General features: G+C 57.7%; 3 protein-coding genes across 3 annotated transcripts; 2 read left to right on the top strand and 1 right to left on the bottom strand.

The window, feature by feature from the left end:
- The first annotated feature begins 1,163 nt into the window (after positions 1-1,163).
- Positions 1,164-3,335, top strand: QBC33DRAFT_383340 (uncharacterized protein). The gene has a single exon (XM_060424077.1). It carries the CDS (start codon positions 1,545-1,547, stop codon positions 3,132-3,134), a length of 1,590 nt encoding a protein of 529 aa, XP_060284788.1. The 5' UTR covers positions 1,164-1,544; the 3' UTR covers positions 3,135-3,335.
- QBC33DRAFT_383341 (uncharacterized protein) lies at positions 3,336-4,208 on the top strand. The gene has a single exon (XM_060424078.1). It carries the CDS (start codon positions 3,536-3,538, stop codon positions 3,986-3,988), a length of 453 nt encoding a protein of 150 aa, XP_060284787.1. The 5' UTR covers positions 3,336-3,535; the 3' UTR covers positions 3,989-4,208.
- Positions 4,209-5,030: 822 nt separating this feature from the next.
- Positions 5,031-14,243, bottom strand: QBC33DRAFT_449133 (mitochondrial protein from FMP27-domain-containing protein; the record flags this gene model as incomplete). Its single annotated transcript, XM_060424504.1, has 2 exons — positions 5,031-5,427; positions 5,527-14,243. 2 exons carry the CDS (start codon positions 14,241-14,243, stop codon positions 5,031-5,033), a joined length of 9,114 nt encoding a protein of 3,037 aa, XP_060284786.1.
- Between the last annotated feature and the right edge of the window lie 876 nt (positions 14,244-15,119).

The following is a 15,119-nucleotide window of genomic DNA, read 5'->3' as shown; positions in this document are numbered from 1 at the left end:
CAGACGATCATGGTACGTCTTCCAGTCGATGTTTGAAGCTCAGCTTCTGTTTGAAGGCTTGCTTGTAATGGTACGTTCGTGTGGTCTGATTGATGGCAGCAGAATTCCAAGTCCAAGGCTTGAATGGCATTCTTCTGATCACGGTCAGATAACGGCAAGGTGAACGTTCGATCTGCCACAATTGTTGTGAACGCACAATGAATTACCCTCGAGCAGCCGTCACCACCCAGCAATCTCTCAGCAAAGTTTCACCAGCGAAAATATATACCGCTGATGAAGGAGCCACCTCGATGCCGAATTGGCGATGCTTGGCTTCCAAGCAGAGCTTAGGTTTGGCTGGCACTGGCTTATGGAGTCTTGACCCTGCCACGGCGAACTGTGCGATATCAGATGCCATTAAGTAGTTGAGCCTCAGCGACCTATTTCAGATCCTGGGTTTCCACTTGATTGCGCCCTCTCAAGCGCCCCATCGCTACCTGACCGGGACAACCGCCTTTCCGTTTCAAACGAGCGCTTGTTCTGCCGCTCCTCTCGGATAGGGGACGGGATTTCCCGCCGTGCTCCGATTGCGGGCGGCGGGGCCGGAAGATGGAGGTGGGGAGGGGGACAACTGGGCAATACGGAAAACTCAGATTTGAGGTGAGGCTAGTCGATCTTCCCAGTTTACCACCAGCTAGTGTTCTTATCAACGACGCCTGCCCTTGTGGGACAAGTAAGTTGGTAAAAAGCAGGCTACTGTACCTGCAGGATCATAGATTGGGAAGTTGTGGCTTGTGTAACCGGCTTATCAGTGGCTTATTCCTGGCACGCGCACACTTCCTCCTGTTCATGACTCTCAATCGGGGCAGCTGAAGAACCGGGCAGGATTCTATATTCGCCTACATGGCACAAACACGTATCTTTTGCCCGTATCTGTCTGTTAGAACTGATTCGGATTCCGATCGGAAAGTATGAGATGCACTGAAACTGAGATTGACTTCGACTTGGCCAGCAGCACCACAGATTTGGTGTGACGACGACTTACTCTTTTGGGCATAGGTAAATGCAAGATTGGTGGTGACGCAGGGATTGCCCGTGCCCGATGAAGTCACACATTGACTTTGTGCTGACCTCGGCCACGACCACTGAGATGCCAGGGATTAGAGATAGATACATACCTGCACAACTCCAAGATAAGAGCCCTTCACCCCCAACAGGATAGGAAGTGCCGCTTCGAGATCCCTTTCGCTTTTTAACATTCTGTAATATTCTTTCTATTATTCCGGTGGCACACATCTGGAGCAATCTGGCGGTAATTGGATTCCCGGGACCTCGCAGCAATTCACTCTGGAGGAGGCCGACTTCCTCCAATTCGAGGCCGTCCTTTGATCCTGTTACGTACAAACTGGACCCTGCCGGCAGCGCCCAACCGCCAACCATCATCGTCCCAGGGGCCCCCCCCCGGACATGTCGCCCTACCCTAGATTTTTCTAGTCGTTCTACCGCAAGAAGCGAAGGCCGTTATTAATACAAGGGGACCCATTTGGCGTTTGTTGAGCGTGGTGATGACCCCACGTCTCTTTCTCCCGACACGACAGACCTCACATCCCCCGACATCCTCACATCCTCCAGGTGTCAAGAGAAAGTATGTTTGCCGGGCAAAGAGCAACTCGAGCAGCAGTAGCAACGTCACTACAGCCGCCATGGCGTGCAACACCAAAACCTCGGATTCCCGGCCATCTCCGACCCTCAGTCCCCCCAGGACCACAACGACTCTCACCCAGCCAATAACTCCGACCAATCCGGTACAAATTCCCGTCAAGCAGAAGCGGCGCGAGCATACGCATCCGCCGAAACCGCATCGTCACCATGGAGATCGACGGCACCAACCCGGCTCGCACCGCCCGAGCGATGTACACTCTCCCGACGCCATTCCGCCCTCAGTCGCCGCTCTCCTGGCCCTCACCACCATCCCGCCCCCGAAGGGCTCGCGGCCGGTACGGCACCGGCGGATACTGGGAGATGAGAGAATGACCGTCGACTCAATCATAGGGCGCACACAAGAATCTGAGAAAGAGCTGAGCTTGACACTGAGCAGGAACCCAATGGACCTCCTCCTGAGTGCACCGGAAGATCTGGAGGTGGATGTTTCCATGTGCGAAGGTTCTGATCTTCTTACTCGGACCGTGTCGTTGGACTCGATGCCATCCCTGGGCGGGTCGTTTACAACAGAGACATTCTCGTCCGTTGAGACGCCCTTCTCTTCATCCAGGTCAAGAAAGTCGCAACCCACCCGTCGACCCCTGGAACCTGTGTCAGCCCCACACGGCGAGCTGGACGATCACCCGTTATCTTCTCGCCGTATCGATATAGAGCAACTGGATTTTCGAGTGTTCGACAGCTCACTAGAAACTGATGTCAAACCCGAGATGCGGCTGCCTTTCCGCCCCTTGAAATCGGCCTTCAAGTCGAATCTCACTGCCTCGCTACGAGCTCTGCGCCAAGCCGCCCGCTCCTTTTCCGCCCTGAATTTCCCCTCGATTCCCCCCGAGGACTTCCTGACCCGGTCAATCCTGACCATCGACCCCCAGGTCCCCTATACAGACGAGCGCAGACCGCCTCCCCTCGAGGAGGAGCCGACCGCCGCCCTGCGCCGCTATCTCAACCCCACCACCAGGGCACGGATAGAGCAGCCCAGGGCGGCAGCAGCCCCGATGCCCACGACGACCGCGCGGCCCTACACGGCGTCAATCCAGATGCAGACCTACAAGGTGCAACGCGCGCGCGTCTCATCCGGGGAGCACCTGGGCCGCTTCCCGCGCCCATCCCCGGGATCGCCACCGCGCGCCTCGAGAGCCGGCGCATCACCAGCGGCGCATCACCAGCGGGGGCGGGGTCCCGCCGCAGCCGACTCCGACCCCGACCCGTTGGTGGCGGTACCCGGCCCGCGGCAGCGCGAGATGCGCGAGAACTCGGACTTCATCCGCATCGCGGTCATGGAGATGGCGATGCGCAAGAGGGGCAAGCTGGACGACCAGCGGCCGGGGAGGGCCCGCTGGGCGCTGCCGCCGCGGAGGGTCAGCCCCAGGCCGTACGTGGTCGGGGCCGACGGCGTGCCCGCGAGGTGGGTTGCCGTCACGCATGGGACTGCGTGAGTCATTGGGCGGTTTGCCCGGCGACGGTGACGGCGACATTGGACTCGCCTCTTTGCGATTTGGGGAACGCGATTTCGTCAAATCAACCCTTGGTCGGAATTGGCTATGCCACCCCGACAGCCCGTCAGGAGTGGCCATGATGTTCAACTACCCAAGTCAACGAACCTTACGGCATTGCATTCTTCGACGTATTTCTGAGGGTGGAAATCCACTGTCCACCCCCAATTTATAATTCGGATTGAACCCGACGCAGCGGAATTTCCCTTGGGAGCACGTCCATAGTGCCCCGGTTGACGTCTTCTACCTTGCATCCAACCCGGCATGGTGCTAAATCCACATGACTGAGCTTCGCTGTACAAGGAGGGGTAGTTTCCTGCTCGTGTTACCTGACGTGCTCGATCATGACGTTTGGAATACCGCTATTTCCTCTGCTCTCTCCTGACCAGGGGCTGAAATGGAATTCCAAGGTGTCATGCGGCTCGGGAGTCGGGGCTCGGGACTTCTCGACGATTCTACCTACCTACATACCTTCCTTATCTCTTGGGGATATTTTACTCATCTCGGTTGTTCTTTATTTTGGTCGTCTCATGCATAGCGGCTACGGGGGTCGGGGCAAATCGATGTCTTCACTGATCTCTGTTCTTTTTCTTTCTTTTCTCTCTTTCGTTACGACTGCATACGACTGCATGGCTCATAGGCCCCCACCAGGGGAATCATCGTCGATCCGCGAAGGCCCAAGACCTCGGACACCTACTCCTGGCAATGCAGCTTCACCCTCACATTCCCCTCATTTTGCCCCTTGTCACTTTTCCTTTTTACACGACACACCCGCCTTCCAGGCACACACAGGTTGATGGCTTTCGGCGTTAGCATTTCAAGGGGGGACGGATGGGATCATCATAGCAGGAGCATTATTCTGGGAACATCGATTTGGGAACCATGGATCCGCCGGTATGTGTTTTGGACACGGCGCTGCATCCATTCATCCACCCATTGGCCCGCGCGCCTGGGCGGCGGTACTGAGGCGTTTTTTTTTTTGGGAAAACTTGGGCTTTGTTTTTATTCCCCCTCGATGAAGATGTTCGAGGGGTTGGGGCAGAGGAAGATATGATCTTGGTTCCGCACTAGCTAGAGAGAATGAAAGAACAAACGTCGGTTGGCTAAATGGTTTTACTCCTCGTGCCGGGCACACTAAAGTACCAGCCTTGTTGGTAGGATACGCATACTCGTATCTCTACCATTTACCGTACCTCCACCATTTACTCGCCCTGTGCCAGTTCGCCATGTCCTAGCATGGAGTACGCCTTTTCCCAATACGTACAGGCCTGCCAGCACTTTCGCCGTTGTTTCTCACCGTCGCTGGTTCTTTTCGCATATTACACCTGCAATTATATAACAAATGGACCAACCCTTCCTTCACCACCCAGTAACACTTTTGCCCATGCATGTAGAGATATGCACTTCCACATATGGGCTTCACCAAACAGCGGCTGGACCATACGTATAGAGCGAAAATCAATTGAAGCAACGCTAAGCCCTCCCTCCTTTTCCCTCGCCCCTCTAAGAATAAACCCATGGGCACCTCTTCACGGCCTTACTGACGAGAGTGTGACGGCGCAATAAGAAAAAGAAGGTAGAAAAATTGTAGTAGATATATATCACCAAGCCTTGCCGGCCCGAGGTACGCAGGTATGCATGCCGCCCCCCCGAATATCCTGTATAATGCCGTGGTGCCACACGCCGCCCTCAACCCAGCCCCTGGCCCCCTTCCCCGAGTTCGCCAGCCCCTATATCCTCCACCCCCCTGCCGACACTGTACAGTCTAATCCAATAACACACAAGGAAACAAGTCATTTATGGGGTATTGTAAGTAGTATGTGGAGCCAACCTTCCACTTCAGGTCGTCTTAGTCCTCTGGCTACGACCCAGCGCCCTCCTGGTATCCCCATCCCCGTCCCCGTCCCCGTCCCCCCCATCTCTCTCCCCGCGGCCGCCGCCGGTGGGCGTCGACGACGAAGACGACCCCTCCTGCCGCTCCTTCAGCCGGTCCGCAAACGCGTTGAGCTTGTCGCGCAGGAACCGCCCCCCACCACCACCGCCGCCGCCGCCCTGACCCCCGGCGGACCGCCTCCGGTCTCCGCCATTGGCCCCTCCCCCGCCGAGGAGTGAGCTCCCGCTGCTGCTCGGCCGCGGTATATTGCTGCCACCACTGCCACCGCCACCGCCGCCGCCGCCGTTGCGGCTGCTACTCCTGCCAAACAGCTTTCCCGACCCACTACCGCTGGAGCTGGGCCTGAGGCGGTCGGCACCACCGCCCATGCTGAGGCCCGTCCCGAGACCGCCGCCGCCGCCGCCGCCGCTCCTGCTGCGAGCGCCCTTGTCCACGACGAACGTTTCCTCCCCGGCGGGGAGCGGCGGCGTCATCATGAGGAAGCTCGGGATGGGCCCGCCGACGGACTGCTGCGAGACGACGTGGTTGTTGTTGCTATTGTTGCTGTTGTAGCTGGTGCTGCGGTGCGAGCGCAACGACGAGGCGACGCTGGAGCTCCTGCTGCCGGGACGCTGCGGCTGGTGTTGCGGGGCGGGGATGGACGAGTGCGAGCTCCCGCGCAGGGAGCGGGGCGGGGAGCGCGAGAAGTCGACGGGCGAGGTGCCGTAGAGGGACGACGAGTCGTCGCCGCTGTTGTCGCGCGACTCGGACAGCTGCTGCGGCGTCATGAGCAGCACCGAGCTGGTGGCGATTTCGCGCAGCCTCGACTGCTGCGCCGTCGTGGGCCGGTGCCGCGAGAACTTGTTGCCGATGATGGCGCCCGTGTGCGAGATGAGCGCCTTGATCACCCTGCTCTTGAGCGCGAGCGCGAGGTCCAGGTTCGACCACGTCTTGTTCCGGTACTCGATCGTCGGGAGCCGGAACACAAAGTCGTGCACGTCCTCGATGTTGCGGTCCCCCTTGCCCTTGTAGCTGAGGCAGAGCACAACCGACGGCATCTTGATGTAGGCGAAGGTCATGTAGTTGTTGGCCCGCGCTATCATCTTAGTCAGGTCGTCCGACTGCTCCTGGTTCTCCTCTTTTGGATTCGACTTGTTGCGCAGCCCGAACCGGCTCGACTTCTTCGAGTCGCTCGCCGTCGAGCCCGTGTCGAACTTAGAGGAGAGCCCCGTGGCGGACCGGACGACGCCGGGGTGCGGGATGCTGGCGGCGCCCCTGAGAGAGCCAAAGGATGCCTTCTTGGTCGGTATCATGGACCCCGTGCCGCTGCGGAACAGGCGGAAGGCCGTGCTCTCGCCGGCGTGGATGCTGAAGGATTTCTGCACGGTCTGGCTCGGCTTGGAATCCGACGTCAAGGTCGGCTGCAGTCGAAGCTCGAGCGACCCCGGCCTAGTGGTGAAGGGGTTCGAGTCCTTCTCGTTGTCCCTCGTCTCAGGACGGTCCGTCGAGCTGCTCAGCGAGTCGGTTTCGGTCGGATCTTCTTCGGTGTCGGGCAGCGAGCCCTTGAGCACGAGCGACGACGTGTTTTTGCCGTTTGTGGACGCCTTGTCCCCGCCAGAGCCCGGGAAGATATACTCGAAGATCTTCTTTCCTACCTCCCGTTCGAGCTGTATCTTCATGGGGAACAGATTGACCTCGACGTGGTCCATGACGGGGATGCCCGCAATAGCCTCGAGCATGTTCCAGTAAACCCGGATCATCGGCTGGGTGCCGAGCCCCGCGACTCCTTTCTCCGACTCCAGATAGGGGGCAATCATGGTTGGGTAGATGGCGTCCGGGAGCAAGTTGAGGCCTAGGATTCTCCCGACCTGGATCAGGTTGATGTGCGACCCGTCCAGATTGTCTGTTCGATCATACTCGACGTCCTTCAGCTGCAGCTCCACGAGAGGTTCGTTGTTGTTGCGGATGAGGTGCCAGACAATCTCTCGTGCGGAGATGTTCCACTTGAGAAGCGCGTTGCTCGTCGTGTTGTCGTACTTTCTCTGCGAAGTCGTGATAGCCTTCATCATGAAGAACAGCTCGTCCTCGCAGATGGCCAGGTCCCGTTCCAGGGTGAGTCGGTCTTGCCAGCCCTTCTTGTCGAGGTACTTGGAGTGGACCTGGAAGTGCGTCTTGATGTCCTCGAGCTGCCTGACGCGCTCCTGCAACTTGATCACCATCTCAGGCGCCCCCCTGAGGTCGCTGAAATCGGAGGCAAGTATGATCTTCTCGAGTCTCTCGCTCCGCGTCTTCTCCAGCGGCTCGTTGTACATGAGCAGGTCGACCACGATGATGAACATGGCGTAATACTGGGACGAGTTGCACAGCGCCCGGGCTTGCGGGAACTCGACCCAGAGGTTGTCCATCCTGCTCTCGGCATTCTCGTGCGCGGTATCGGTCGCACAGTCGTCGGTGTTTACCTCGTCGCTGTACTTGAGCCGGAGGGTGTTGAACTTGTCATAGCGCAGCATTGCCGATGTCTTTTGCACGACTCGCTTGAACCCAAACGGATCCGTCTGGAAGTCGAACATGACCTCCATGGGAACCCACGGCGGCCATGAGGATCCACTGGGCGTGCCGTAGGTGCTTCCCGAGTACATGGAGACGAGTTGGGTCGAGAACCACTTCTGGTGAGTAACGAAGAACTGGGTGCTGTCCATGTTGACGAGGATGCGGCGCTGGACCAGGCCGCTGACAATATCCGAGATCCTGTCCTTGTCCATGACCTCCACAGCCTTGAGCTCCATGCCCTTGGCCGTGATAAGGACAACGTGCTTCTTGTTCCTGTCGCTCTGCAGTTGGATCTGCGGTGCGATGAGGCGCACGTGGTAGCTGTTCTGGGGGGTGAAGCCTTCGGCTATTCCGCTGGACAAGTCTTCCATGGATATGTTCGCCGCCGAACCAGGGCCGCTCTCCTCGGCGTTGACAAATTTCTTGCCGTCTTGGAGGATCTTGCGGATCCTGTCCTCGATGTCTTTATCGGCATGACCATCCTTGCAGTTTGGGTCGGGAGAGGCACCAGGAGCGGCACCCGATGCGGGTGAGGCATTGTTGTTACCCGTCGCCGCCGTCTTCAGCTTCGTCTGCTCCTCGACCATGTCCAGGATGAACTTGATGGCCGGCCGTGAGAGATAGTAGATAAAGCCCCGCCGCTGGCTGACTTGGTGTATGTAGCGGAGGATGATGTTCCGCAGGGTGTTGTTCCACTTGAGCTGCAAGTTGTGGACGACGAATCGGTTCTTGAAGTCGCTGGCGAACTCTGTCGCGGTAGGTATGGCCATGGTCCCGTCCTTCAGCTCGATCGAGGTCTCAGACGCCTTCCTGCAGCCACCGCCGCCGTGCCGGGTGTTCAAGTCATCACCGGATGAATTTGGGGACATCTGCCTAAGCATGCCCTCCAGGAAAATCTTCCTCTCTGTCAGGACGGCAATGTGGCGGTTGAGACTATCGAACTCGTCCCGGAGCCCCTGGTCGTCATTCACGGCTCTGATCAGCCGCAGCTCAACCTCCCCGATATTGCGAGTGTGCGTCTCGATCTGCTGGCTGAGCTGCTCCAGGCGCTGGCGGATGAGCTGCGCCTGGACGCGCCGGGGGTCGTCGTCCTGGGTCATGATGCAGAAGTGGGTAGGCTCGTCGCCAAAGGGGCTGGTCCTGTGGGGGTCACCGGCAATCATGCCGCCGATGTCTGTCTGGCGGAAGTACGTGATGCGGGGGGCACAGGCAAGCGGGAGGATCTTCGTGTCCGGGTTGGGCTCGGTCGGCAGTATCCAGTCAAGCTCGACAAAGTCGTCCATGTCGATCCAGCTGAAGTCGTTGTCCGGGATCGTAAAGCGGGAGAGATCAGTGCCGTCTTCGCCTTGCTGCGTGACAAACGTTGATACCGAGTGCTTCCTCATGGCCTCTGTCGTCGTACCCCGGATACTAGCAGAGACAGCACGGATGTCGGCGGAGACCAGATCGAGCTGGCCTGCGTGTATCTTCATCCCCGAAGTCCGGCTGTGAGTCCTAGGGCCCCGGTCGCCCCGGTCTCTGGTGTTGAACTCCTCCCGCCTCTGGTGCAGGTCGAGCATGAAATTATCAAACCGGACCTTTATCCCAGTGGCCGAGACGGCGTTTTCCGAGTAATCGTCGAACTCTTTGTGCTTGTAAATATGACTCAGGAAGAGGGGAGCCAGTAGCAGATTGTATTTTATCGTCGCGAGATGTCTCCCGAATTTCTTGCTGTTTTTCTCGCGACCCGGCCACAGGGAGCCCTGGCGGATTGGAAGCGACATTGGCCCGCTAAAGAGAGACCACCATGCGAAGAAGTGGGTGAAGAGCCGCGGGGTGAGATGGACGGCATTATAGCTCCTTGACGGTTCGAGATTGTGAGCCGACCACTCCCGGTCGACGGGTGCCAGGACCGCGATCGACAGATGGATATGCTGGCTCCGGAATCCTCGGAAAGCATCGTACGGGAGGCCGTCGTGCGATTTGGCGAAGAGAGGCGACTTGAGGACGACATCATAATGGGGCTTGAACTTGAAGTTCCTGCGGCCATTCTCGATTGCTTTCTCGAAGACGAGGCCAGCGAGCCATTGCACCTTCCCGGACAACTTCATGGCGACCTTCTTGAACGACGCGCCAGACTTGTAGCTGTCATCGCTGGCCACGCTGTCGTCCTCGCCCGCAGCGCGTCTCGCCTCACGGACTTGATGGCTGTAGTCGGGAACGGCAAGCACGTACTCGCCGCTGTCGACGCTCATGAATCGCTTCGGATCGTCGTCTGTGTGGACGTTCCATCTGACATCGTGGCGCCAGCACATCAAAAAGCCGGCGCCGTTGCCCGTGACTTGATAGGGGTCGCGGGTGCCCTTCAGGGCCAGATGCACGTCGCCGCCATCACGCCAGGCAACCCGAACCCGCGAGTGGAAATTAAGGCGGATCTTGTCCCAGAATCCAACATTGTCCGAGGGGTCCAGCTGCGGCTTCGTAAACGACTCGATGACCATCATCATATCTTGGATGGCTGGCTGGTACGAAGGTCCCCAGGTGATGCGGGTTGGGTGAGCGGTGTTGATGTCGATGGTCATGTCCGAGTACGACTTCACCGGGCCTATCGTCCTCCGCACGTCGATAGCAAAGCTGCCCTCGTTTGGAGCCCCCGGGCAAGGGCTCCGCGGCGGGATGATATTGACCTTGATGCGCCTGGTCGACTCCACGCCCCTGAATTCCTCCGCAATGACAAAGTCCGTTCGCATGGAGAGGGCAGGCAGTCTCGACGACTGTCCGGCTTTAATGCTGGGCACGTGCATGAGCGGAAGAGGGTAGTCTCTGAGCGAGACCCGGGCCTCGCCCATGTCGATCTGAACGTTCATAGGAACGAGGAGCGAGTATTGCATGTCGCGAGGCATCCCTTTCCCAACTTTGTGGAGGAAGTCCGGGAGCTCCTTCATCGGGAATGAGGGCTTGTCGATCATGACGTGGAGCTCCATGATGAGAGCCGACATCAAAGCCGGTCGTTGCGGGATCTCAAGTATGTTCTCACTGTCGTCCAGGTCATCCGGGATCTCGTCCCGGCCCCAAAAGAGGCCGCGCAGGTCCTTCATGCCGTTCTTCGCCATCAAGAAGTGACGGTCGATCCGCTTCTTCCAGCTCTGGGCATTGTGCACGTTGATGTTGTGTCTGGCCTCAGCGATGGAGACATGTGCCTTCCCGCTCATCCCCGTGCACCCGCCCTCGGGATCGTACCTTGGGGCTCGCCCACGAGGGTGTTCGTCAATGCTGGCACGGGTGCGGCCATCTGCGCTGCTGCTCCTCTGATGCATGCCGGTCGACGTGCGTGTGCGCCCCCTGTGCATGGCCGAACGAGCGCGGAACCTGCTGGATTCTTTCCTCGCCTCCTCCTCGTGGATCTTCTTTACCTTGACCCGGAAAGCCTCCTCGCGAGCCTGGCGCTGCATCTGTTCAACTCGACCGGCTCGATATATCATGCCTAGTTTCCACTCAAAGGCTCCATCCTCCAACTCAAACAAGAGCGTCCTGGTCCGCAGCGAAACCTTGGGCACCTTTTTGGGCGGCTCGGGGGCCTTGTCGAGGATGTATTCGTTGGTGCCGGTTTTGAACCTATGGTGTAGCTGCATGACCGACTTGAACACGTTGATGAAGTTGTCCGTGATCTTGTAGACAATCATCTCGTGAGGCACGGCTACACGTATGGCATCGGCCACGACGTCAAACATCCTCTCCTCATACAAGCTTCCGGTCGACGTCTTCCTTCGGGATTCCCGGTAGTCCATCCGGCCATTCTTGATGCTGATCATCCGAGCCCATACCTTACGCATTCTTGGAGCCTCGGCGTAGAGTCGTATGAGCTTGGACTGGACGAAGGGGGACGACCAACGATGCCGCCCCGCTTCGATGCCATATATTTGTATCATCAAAGGCGGATCTGCGGGCATGTCGGCCTTTATCTGCACGAGGGCGGCCTTGAAGTCGACTGCGATCAACTCTTGGGGGGACCTAGACTGCGTTGAATCTTGACCACCCAGCGGGAAGTCAGGCACCGCCTCCGTAGGGACCCCAAGGTATTCGACCAGGGGTTTCTGCAAAGGCATCGACCTCGTTGCCCGTGCAGCAGCTGTGTCCCGGCTCGTTCGCATGAAGGCCTTCTGCAAGACCACCATTGCAACGCCGATAGCATAGTGGCGGTACAGCGAATACTGCAGAAGAAGTGTCCTCACGTGGGAGTGGATGTGGAAAACCGGCCCTTGGGCGTCACTCAGGGTCGAGAAGGCAACCTCGAACCTAGGGATGTTTACGAACGGCTCAAGCTCCCACTTCTCGGCGGACTCGACAACGAACGCTTCGAGCCCGCGGACATGAAACGCAACCCGGCGTCCATCTCCCGCACCACTGTACTTCTTCCTGGGCGACATGGGCACGGTCCTAAGGAGCTCGATGTCGGGATTTATCGAGGTCCAGCTGTTGGTTCTTCGGCGAGACAGCCGCCTCTGAAGGCCATCGAGCTTCTGCGCTCGATATTCTGCCGACCAGGACTCCAATTGGATGGCAACGCCGCGCGTGTCCCTCGAGATCTCTTCATCGACACCGGCAACCTCTAGGCTGAAGTCCGAGGCTTGGATCTGGAAGTGCAAGAGCCAGGCGGGCATCCCCCTCAAGAAATTGGAATGTTTCGCAGATTTTGACGTGGCTCGTTTGTCTGACTCGACGTCGAGGCGAAGCTGCCGTACTATCTGTCGCAGCCCGTCGATGACCTCTGGCCTCACCATCTTGATGGAGAACGTCTGAAGGTTGCCGGTCGCAACAACGTGCACATCCGGCGAGGCGCTCAGGTTCAATTTCAACTCAAACGACTCCGTCTCGAGGAGGTCGTACCGATTGCCAACCGAAGTCTGGTAGTAGAGTTGATGGGCCTGGAGCCTCATTGTGGAGGCTAGTGAGTAGTGTAATTCCTCGACATCCGAGTGGGACGATTCGAGATCCAGGGATACGGACGATATCGAGGATATGATGAGATCAAAGTCGTCCGGATCCTGGCTCTTCTGCACGGGGGGTAGCGATATCCTCAGGACAGGCTCATGCATCGAAAACTTGATGCTCGCTTTGGGAAGCAAGCGCGAGATGAGCATGTGATGCTGCCGGTGCTGTGCTTTGGGTGCTGCGGGCTTCGCGCGCAGCATTGCCAGGAGCAAGGGGAGGTGCCGGGGATCAAGATCGACGGACGGGGACGTGACTACCGAGTTGGCAAATAGTATGTTCGCATTCCTCTCCTCGGGCGATATGTCATCCGCGAGCTCGACCGTTTTCGATGGCAACGTCGTCTTGACCGTTGTGGTCGCCATCGGGATGTACACTAGCCGCTCAGGTTTGCCGTGTCCTTCGTCAACGCCAATCGAGATGGATAGAGCCGCAGCCAGCGCCTCGTGTGCAATGTCTTTTGACGGGAAGTACATTCTATGCGCCGGGGATTTCGGGTCAAGGCGGTGGAGATCGACGACGACCTCCTTCATGGACGCGTTGAGCATGACCGGCGGGCCGGACGTTTGTATGGCGTCTATCTTCTTCGCAAAGCCGATAAAAGTGATGGCGAGCTGGACCTCCCTGATCCCCCTTAGGATTGAACTCACGAACTCTTTCGAATCGGATACCGTCTGCACAAAGTCGTTATCTGAGCTCCCTGGCGCATCAAGTTCTCGAATGACCTTCTCGACAGTGACTTCGGAATCATCGCCTCCCAAGGAGGGCTTGTCCGTCGTGGTTCTGAGGGCCTCGTATCGATTCAGGCTCTGGAGGATGTCGTCGTAAGGGATATGGACGCGCCCAAGCTTGAGGGAGATGGCGGCGTCGCGGAGGCCATCGAGAGCCTTGTAGAGAAAGCCATGCACGTTCAACGACGCGGTATCCAACACTTCCAGTGACTCCTTGCCGACCGCCGTGAAGAGTACACTCCTCAGGGACATTATCCATTCTGCCTGCTGTTCCTCGCGCTGCTTCTTGCCCGCGCGGCCTTGCAGGAAGAATCGCACTCGATCGACCATCTTTCGCCTCGTATCAACGGCAATCGTAAAGCTCCCGAACTGGACATTGCCAACACCCACAACTTTGACAGTAGAATTGGTCGCCACGACGTCCACCATCCGTAGCCAGTTGACTTTTCGGTGCAGGCGCTTGATACGGTCCTTAACCCTCATGAGGTGATTCCAGGTCTCGCTCCGTGGAGCGGCAGAGTTGTCACGCCGAATAGACGGTATCTTGGTTGCATCGGGTGCAGCCTTGGGCTTCGTCTCCGAGTTGCCAGGATCATCGCACTCCTCGCCGTCGGCACTGTCACCCGCACCATCGCCGCTCCCTTGTATCCTTCCAAGTTCCGCCATGTCGACGGTGACAGCGAGTTCGCTAACGACGATACTGAGCCAGGTGGGCTGCGCGAAAGTCGGGCGGTGGACATTGAGCCCAAGACCCCGAATCTCGATCTTGAACCCATCGCGTGGGGTGTAAGCTAGCCGCCTGAGGGAGAAGTAGCCAATGCGCTGGATCGAGACTCCGGTGAGGATGCGGATGACGGCGAAGGCGACGAAGGACGAGAGGTAGAGAAGGACGAAGATGCCGAAGATGAAGGTCGGATTGAGAAGAGCCATGTCGTCCAGGGCTTCGGGAAGAGTCCCAATGCCTTGTCTACCCTGCGGGTATCAGTGCTCTGGGGGACTCAAGCAATCTAGGCCGTTGCGCATACCATACAGTACAGGAGCCAGACAGACAGAACCGATTGCCCTTCTGCTGTTATTCGTCCGTCGCCCGTCTCGCGATTGCCATTGTCGAATGCGCCGTAACTAGAAAATGTCCAGAGATATTCCCAAGATCAAGATGGCCGGGGTCTAGGACATGTTTTCGTCACTGGAAAGGTAGTGAGGGAAGTAGAACCCAGTACACAGCTTCACTCCTTGTCTGAGATAGATGGTGAGTGCAAAAGGGTTGAGATGATAAACGGAGATGGCGTTCGGTTACTTCCGAGGGCAGCCGGTTAGGAGCACAGACCCCTGGAATTTAAACTTCGGATCCGTCTAGAAGGAAGGATGGAAGTCGACACCGTACGAGTCATCTACATATCCAAACGCAATTCGGTTTTCTGAATTCATCGTTGCAGCTGTATCTACGGCTGTTCTAGCTTTCCGATTTGCTTCGAATATCGAATATCACTAGTCCAGGAACCGGACTTCTGTTGATGGTACGGACGCATCAGTCGTTCTTTCGGTTGCTAGCGCGCAACCACGGCACTGCAGGGGGGTATGCCTTGGAATTCGTTCACAACTTTGCACAACTTCCACAACTCAATAACCTCAACAGCCCAAATATTTATCAGATCTGAGCTAAATTCTGTAGAATCTTCTCATCTACCTTTCCTTTTTCTTTCCCTGGAAATGCTCTTCTAAGAGGCAACCTTTCCAACATTCCCCTGCATAAAAGTATACGCTGTATATATCCGTACCGATCCGCTGGCTTGGGTAATCGGCAGG

Source organism: Phialemonium atrogriseum (genome assembly GCF_030411735.1).
Source record: "Phialemonium atrogriseum strain 8032-3 unplaced genomic scaffold QBC33scaffold_9, whole genome shotgun sequence".
NCBI classification, from domain to species: domain Eukaryota; kingdom Fungi; phylum Ascomycota; class Sordariomycetes; order Cephalothecales; family Cephalothecaceae; genus Phialemonium; species Phialemonium atrogriseum.
This window is presented reverse-complemented; position numbering and strand designations above follow the sequence as displayed.

Excerpts from the sequence above, each read along its gene's own strand:
- QBC33DRAFT_383341 (XM_060424078.1), top strand. The coding sequence starts at position 3,536 with ATGACGTTTGGAATACCGCTATTTCCTCTGCTCTCTCCTGACCAGGGG.
- QBC33DRAFT_383340 (XM_060424077.1), top strand. The coding sequence starts at position 1,545 with ATGACCCCACGTCTCTTTCTCCCGACACGACAGACCTCACATCCCCCG.